The 7,320-nt window shown below is 42.4% G+C and overlaps 1 protein-coding gene across 2 annotated transcripts; it reads right to left on the bottom strand.

Moving 5' to 3' along the window:
• Nucleotides 1-574: 574 nt before the first annotated feature.
• LOC108921168 (DCN1-like protein 5) lies at nt 575-7,046 on the bottom strand. 2 transcript variants are annotated; one of them, XM_018730510.1, is made up of 11 exons: nt 6,939-7,046; nt 5,782-5,835; nt 4,458-4,503; nt 4,043-4,151; nt 3,698-3,789; nt 3,118-3,188; nt 2,592-2,683; nt 2,257-2,365; nt 1,611-1,715; nt 1,284-1,386; nt 575-1,099 (listed from the first exon to the last, which is right to left on the bottom strand). In XM_018730510.1, the coding sequence occupies exons 4-11, from the start codon at nt 4,111-4,113 to the stop codon at nt 1,044-1,046; spliced, it is 699 nt and encodes a 232-aa protein (XP_018586026.1). In that variant the 5' UTR covers nt 4,114-4,151; nt 4,458-4,503; nt 5,782-5,835; nt 6,939-7,046; the 3' UTR covers nt 575-1,043. The 2 variants fall into 2 exon arrangements, with proteins under 2 accessions (XP_018586026.1, XP_018586025.1); XM_018730509.1 differs by having other exon boundaries at nt 4,043-4,154.
• Between the last annotated feature and the right edge of the window lie 274 nt (nt 7,047-7,320).

The following is a 7,320-nucleotide window of genomic DNA, read 5'->3' on the forward strand; positions in this document are numbered from 1 at the left end:
TGAGAGCCAAATTAGATTCCCTTCCATACGGAATCAAGTTAATGACATAATTAACTTCGAAAATTAATAGGTTAAATATACATGTGTGTAGCTTTTCTAGTTTTTTTTTTTTTTTTTTTTTTAAGGACGGCATGATTTTTAGCTTGATTTTCACCAGTGATTATGAAAAGATCCTAGCAGTGCGGTTTACTCCATGCCCCGCTCCTCTTTTAAGCAGCACTGTACAGGAGAAGGAATGACATGCTCCTAAAGGGTAATGGTGAACAAAGAAGCTTGATCTCAATGGAGTCACACCTTACCTTAAGCAAATTTCTCATTGCGAAATCTAAATTCACATTATCATCAATTGTTTGGATAGTTCAGGCTAAGTACAGCGGTAAAGATGTGTTCAGAGCAGCTGCAGTGGAGATAAGTAAACGAGATCATCTTTTGTGTATTACGGACACCACAGGTAAGATGTGTGTGCATTAAGCACACAAACTCCCCAGCACTGCTAAGATTACCTGCTTGTAGCCTTATAAGCATTGTCTTAAAAACCATTTAATATACTCAACATGGAACAGGTATGCAGCTGGACTGTCTGGATGGCAATTTTCCTTTACAGAAGCAAAATATGACTTTAAAGCTCAGCACCAATCACCCTACTTTTTGATGTGTTTAGATAAATACATTTTCACAACCAACGTACTGTACTTGATCTTTTGATCACACCAACTCACATTTTCAGCTATTGTGTTTGGTACAAGTCCATTCTTTATTCTTCTGAAAACATTCTTTAAACAAATGTAAGACCCCAAAAATAAAAAGAAAACAAAATTCCCAGGGCTGTTCCAACACTGGTTTTGAGACTGTGGCAACAGACACAGACTAAGGGTATCCCCTTTTGAAGGTAAGAGTGCAGTTTAGTCTCTCCAGGGCAACGAGAGCCAATTGTATGAAGGGCCCAAGGGCAATTCTTTCAGACATGCCCATGACTGCTGGGAGGTGAGAGGGGGATGGCTCCCCTCCTGGTGTAATTCTCATCCCTCCTGCATGCATGCCCTCTACAATGCAGAGCGAACCTTATGCCACTCAACAAACTCATCCAGCATTACTGGCCCTGCAAGATGAAAAGAGAAAGGAGGAGGTCAAGAGTTTTCTATGGATTATACAGGGAAATACAGAATACCTGAAAATGATTATCAATTACAACTAGCTAAAATGACCAAGAATAATTTTTGCCTGTCTAGAGTTAAAAATGGTTTTTCTACATTTTTCTGTGGAGGATATACATGAAGACTCACAAGCGCCATCTTCATCATAGTTACTAAGGTCTGCCTGGACAGTCCTGCTGAACTCTAATATGTTGTACCACTGGTCCTTGTTCATCACTTTGTACCTGGATTGCTGGAACACATATCAAACCCGGATAACAAATTAAAATATAACTCTGTAAGTGCCCATTCATATAGTATGTGGAGATAGTCTGTACCACCAGTCTAGCTCATGTTAAAAGTATCTGTGTATTACACACAAGAATGTGAGCAAAAGTACACAGAAAAAGCAAGAAAAAAGATCAGGCTGTCAAACTACCCCAGTCTGGAATGATCATGCGATGATTCATCACAAACCTCCAAAAACTGATGAAACACAGGAAAGAGAGGCCACGTCCGCCCCAGAAGCAAAGCAAGCATGGACTTGGCTGTGTCCATGTCGAGACTACGCTGGTCTTTATCCTACAATGAGAAAGGTGTCACTAAGATAAGGAAAAAAGACCCAAGGCAAAAAAAGCACAAAGAAGGGAGGACACAAGCAAAGCTGAACATTTAGTATTTTTTTTTTTTTTTTTTTTTTTTATTTCCCCCCTCATTTGGTTGTCACTTGACCAAAACAACATACTCTGCCATCATGCATGTGTGGACACTACAGCTGGTCAAATCCAACTCTCAGCAACCACTTGCATGGTTTTCTAGGCAAGACAACAAAAGTGGTTTGCCAGTGCTTTTTCCTGTGCATGTCTGTGTGCAAACACCACACACTCTGAGCTGAGCTGAACTGAACCCATGTCCAATAAGCACATCAAAAGCTGTGAGACAACTACTTTTACACACCATGCCCCCCTGTTGTCATGACAAAAATTCAAAAAACATGTGTTCTTCTAAGCTGGGCAGTTAACATCCACACGTTGTTAAAATGGTCTGAGCATGTAAAGTGTGTGTACATGCTAAGCATGCCAGTTAAACCTGAACTGTTCTTTGAAGATGTGTTCAAACTCACCCTAGCAAAATCGAAGGCATATCTGTATATGTTCTTGAAGACGGCTGCATCATTGAGCTGTGATCGCAGATAGTCCAGCTTCTCCTGTAATCGCTCATTGCAGTCGCATCTGATGGATGCAAGAGGAATATCTTCAAGGGGCTCCTGGGTGAAATTCTACACAGACTTTGACAAATGTTTTGTGGTCCATTTTTTTCTGTTTATACAGCCAAAATCAATAATCTTTTATCATCAGAAAAGTGGCCGGTCAGGTGCAACATCTGCTCTAGACAAAACCCCTACTTCACCCTCTTATTACTCAATGGGAGAAAAACACAAATTATAGAAAGACTTACTGTAATGAGGTCATTCCTTTCAGCCACTCTTCTTTAGTGAAAAATCCCATATTTGGTGCTTCTAATTTCCAAGCTAAAACTAACATCACAATCTTAAAAAAAAAAAAAAAAAAGAAGAAAAAAATACACACAAAGCAATTTTCAAATATAACAAGTAACTGCTGGTGTTAAAAAAAATACATCTATTGGTTTCAACACATTTAATTACTTTAACTGTAGCATTAATAGAAAGACTAATTCCAGATCAGAATGCAGCCATGAACTGTTAAAATTATCTTTACATCTTCACAGGTGGCACAACATCTACTGATCTGAAATTTCTTAATAGGGTCTGTGGAACAGGGAGCCAAAGGATGTGCACATATAATGCACAGCAAAGCCCAATCACTAACTAGTATCACCTTACCTCTGATTTGTTAATGTTTTCAAAAGATCATAGTGTGTGATGACACGTAAAGCTTTAAAAAAAAAAAAAAAAAAAAAAAAAAAAAAATTGAAGATGTAGGCAACATGACATGGGACTCACATTTTCAGGCTCCACACCGATGTCCTCACAAAATTTCTCCATGCCCTCTGGTCCCACCACCTCATCTGGACCTGTCAGAACACACCCATAATCCTTTCCTCAGTGACTTTTAACTGCACCACTTCAGTCTGGCAGTGTAGAAACGCAAGGACTGAACCATCCCTGGATCTACGGTTTATTAAAAAGTTCCCGACACACTAACTGCAACTTGGGCTTACTTATCTGCAGTCATATGCCACTTTAGGTATCTTTTAAATAAATAAGAAAATGCAAAACTAGGTTTAATGAAAAAGGTACTGAGCTGTTTTTATGTACTCATTTAGCTGAGGCTTTTCTCCAAATCTACTTTTGCAAAGCCACTTAAAATTATTTACCACAGCTGAATAATTTTACTATAGCAATTTTAAGTACCTTGCTCAACGGTACTATTTTTCTTAAATATGGACAGTGTTTCACTTTGAAATTTAATAGGCGCAGTAACAGCTGACAGTGCTACTGTGTTATTTTCAAGCTGTGCCAGGCACAGAACAACCAGCACGTCTATATACGCCGTCCCCTCTGCCCCTGTACACAAATGTACCTGCATACTCATAGAACCAAGAGAGGCACTTCTTGCTGGAAAAGTGGTCTTCAGAGTTGATTAGCCTTCCAGGGGTTGCTGGTCTACAAAAACTAGATGAAAACGAGTCCTCATTTGGGAGAATTACACAAATATACAGTTTCATGTCACTAGTAGTATCCCTTGAAGAAAAAAAAAAAAGGAGAATAAATCTATACAAAAGTTTCATCTAAAAGGTCCCAGAAAAAAATATCCTTTTTGGCAAAGGAGACATTCTTTAAAGGGGCAACATTATTCTTCATTATTTCACACTTTCTCATAAAAAAAAGTCAAAACTGTCATGGACGAAAATGCTTTAACAATCACCTTGTTATTTTGCACTTCCTGAGTCCAGCATCATCTGAGCCTGATGACTTCCTTTTCTTCTTGACTGGCATGCTGGGATCACCACAGGGCTTCTGTACGTTGGCTGGGTCTGCTGAGAGCAAGAGGATAGTTGAGGAGACGTGTGTCTGGTCCAATATGGAAACAGCACAACCAGGACTCCTCTGACTCCTGAAGCCAAGGGGTCAGAGTGCAAAAGTCTCCGGCAGCCATATCACCTGGGCCTGTGTCAAAACCTTCAGATCAAATGCACGTACAATCGGCTCTGTGGAAAACTGTGGAGGATCTACATACATTATCATCCCGTTAACTGTGCTGTGTATTGTGTTCCAGCTACATCCTAAAAATGCTTACGCCTGCATATAAACAGACATTATAGTAAACATACTGTACATACCTATGTCTTTCTGCTCCCTTTGTCCATTCAAATCTTCTGCTAGATTCTAGAACAACACACAAAGGTGGTCAAAAGCACGTCCTCAACCGTGACATTAAAAGACATACAGAACCCAAAACCTCCGTGCTTTACCTTTCGCGCGCACACGGAAGGTAAAGCAAGGAGGTTCTCTGTTCTGGCTCTATTGTGGTGCAACGACCTTCTCCTCTCACTCAGAGCTGTGGAAACTCTGCCTACATTCAACAAGGGTCTGAAAACTCACCTTTTCCGGACCCATTTCGCCCAAGATCTCTCCAGCTCATGAACGGTGTAAATGTTCATGCACCGCAACTTCATGAACATCACCAGATAAAGGCTTTTATAACTACTCCGGCATTGTATTTGCTTGCTTGTGCATCTTAATATTTAAAAAAAAAAAAAAAAAAAAAAAATGGTAGGAGGGTATCAGGACTTGCCTATCCTGTGTCTTATGTGCCTACTTGAATGATGAACATCGGTGCAGCACGTGGAAGGTCGCAGACTTGGTTTGCTTGAGACTTTCATGTCTGCAGCTATGTCTCCTCCTCTTAATGTAATGCATAAATTGTACTTTTGCTCAGATGTACGTCGCTTTGGACAAAAGCATCTGCTAGTCATCGAGTCTGTCCTCTGCACCTCTATAACTGTCTGGTTCGGCTCAGCTACGAAGTCAGACATCAGAAGACTAGAGCGGATAGTTCGGACTGCTGGAAGAATCGTAGGCACATCCCCGCCAGCTCTCCGAGAACTGCACTCGTCCAGAGTCAGTAAAAGGGCTAGCAAAATCATTCTAGACCCCTCACATCCAGGCCACTTCCTCTTCGAACCCTTGCCATCTGGCCAGCGCTAGAGAGCACCGAGCACCAGGACAGCCAGGCATAAGAAAAGTTTCTTTCCTCAGGCCATCTACCTCATGAACACCTAAATCTCTCCCCTAGAGAGTAAACCAGTGCAATACACAACGCTATTTATATTTATAGCTTTTTATCACATCATATCTCTTCTCACACTCCCTTGCATTTGTAACTAGTGACTATTTTTGTATATAATATTGGGTACTGTATATTTTTATATATTTTTCATCCCTCATTCACATACTCTATCTTCTCATCTATCTTGCCACTGTCATTCTGTCTGTGCCGTGGAAGTTCCTGCCGCCAAGACAAACTCCTTGTATGTGCGAACATGCTTGGCAATAAAGCTCGTTCTGGTTCCGATTCTGATTCTAAATGAACGAATCATGTAAATGTGAGACAAAGACCTAAGGGTGAAGCCTGCCCGAGGCGGACAGGTACACTTCACTTACCAGCCTGTCCAGCGATTCGGACACTTTCTTGATTTCAGCCAGTCCAGAGAGACGCTTCAACACAGGATTAAGACCAGAGCATTAGAGACAACACAAATGAACACCTTGAAAGTTTCTTTGGACTCTTAATCATGGCAAATAGCAGCAGGACAGCGAGTAGATGTGACACTGACATCTGCAGCACTTTGTTTATACACAGGAACACAAAACAGCCCTACACACGTACGGTCCATGGAAACGTCTGGATAAAGAACGAGGTGCACATTTTAGAACAACGCCAGAAATGACGGCGAGAACCATTTTGAGAGTCGCGCCCGTGTTGGGAACCCAGCAGCAGCAGCAGCAGCAGCAGCAATTCCGGTTACTTCCTTCACAAAATGCGTCGCGGACAACGAGCAGCAACTGGCAAGCCAGGGCCGAAGCTTTTCAGGTTCTGACTCTGCTCTCTGGGACACGAATCGAATGGAAAAGAAAACTGCGCCACCATTCAGTGCACGCAGAGAGAGAGACGGGGGGCGAAGAAGAAGCGGCCGTGTTTGCCCACACACAGGACCGCCGCGGTCCGCGTCAGGGGACCGACTAACCGGCACAGACACCACACACCGCCGCACCGGACCGGACCGGACCACGTCAACCTGGTCGCTCGCTCACTCACTCGGCCATATTACATACATCTTGTATTTACCACTATCGTCCGGCAGAAATCTCAATCTGTGTGTGAGCTTAAGAAATCCTCCATTTATTACAGTAGTATGTGAGGGTTGGCTGGTCGTTTCTCTTCGTCCTTTTTGTTATGTTATAGACCAATAACTCACAAATCTACTGCCTGCCTCGCACTGCTTTACCATTTAGTAATCTCCATAGTACGCAGTACAGTAATGATCTGCTAACATTGTCATTTCCGTCCACAACCAATAGGAAATGGCGTTGACTATTATACTCTCATCACATGTGAATCTACCCGCCGTCCAACACAGTACTGTATTTAAGCAGGTTTTTGTGAGAACATTATTAAAAAGTAAGCCGTTTCGGTGATGGACCTTTGATTTATAACCGATACGATCAGCCTGCTAAAGTGGAGAACATCATCCTGACACGGTTAAATCCAAACCCTCGGCACTCTCACACACTATCCTGTTACTGTGATTCATTCAAACCTTGACGTTTCGGTGCGTTTTCGCTCTTTGCGCCCACAGCGCGCAACTCCCCCGCTCCTCCACAATGTCAACAGCTGTCTCAGCGCGTTCTCACACCGGCACTACAACCCGCCGTCTTCCGGGGCAGCACGAGCCGCTTGGAAGGGCCCATGTCGGTGTCCGGGTGGGGGGGGAGATTGCATAAATTCACACCAATGTGTTAACGTGAACAGACAGCCAGACTTCTACTAATCGTAAACAGTTTTTACAGTTACTTGTATCCGACTAAACTCTTCATTCAACTCCCAGCGAAATGTGGCTCATGGTATTTTATTGGGGTACTTTGTAATGAACCCCTCCTTTCACGTAAAAGTGTTTTGGTCCAACGTGTTGAACTGCAGCG

Source organism: Scleropages formosus, chromosome 4 (genome assembly GCF_900964775.1).
Source record: "Scleropages formosus chromosome 4, fSclFor1.1, whole genome shotgun sequence".
NCBI classification, from domain to species: Eukaryota; Metazoa; Chordata; class Actinopteri; order Osteoglossiformes; family Osteoglossidae; genus Scleropages; species Scleropages formosus.

Excerpts from the sequence above, each read along its gene's own strand:
- LOC108921168 (XM_018730510.1), bottom strand. The coding sequence starts at position 4,113 with ATGCCAGTCAAGAAGAAAAGGAAGTCATCAGGCTCAGATGATGCTGGA. Across the intron at positions 3,790-4,042 it reads AGGAAGTGCAAAATAACAAG|TTTTTGTAGACCAGCAACCC; the intron begins GTGATTGTTAAA and ends GTTTTCATCTAG. Across the intron at positions 1,716-2,256 it reads ATGCCTTCGATTTTGCTAGG|GATAAAGACCAGCGTAGTCT; the intron begins GTGAGTTTGAAC and ends TTCTCATTGTAG.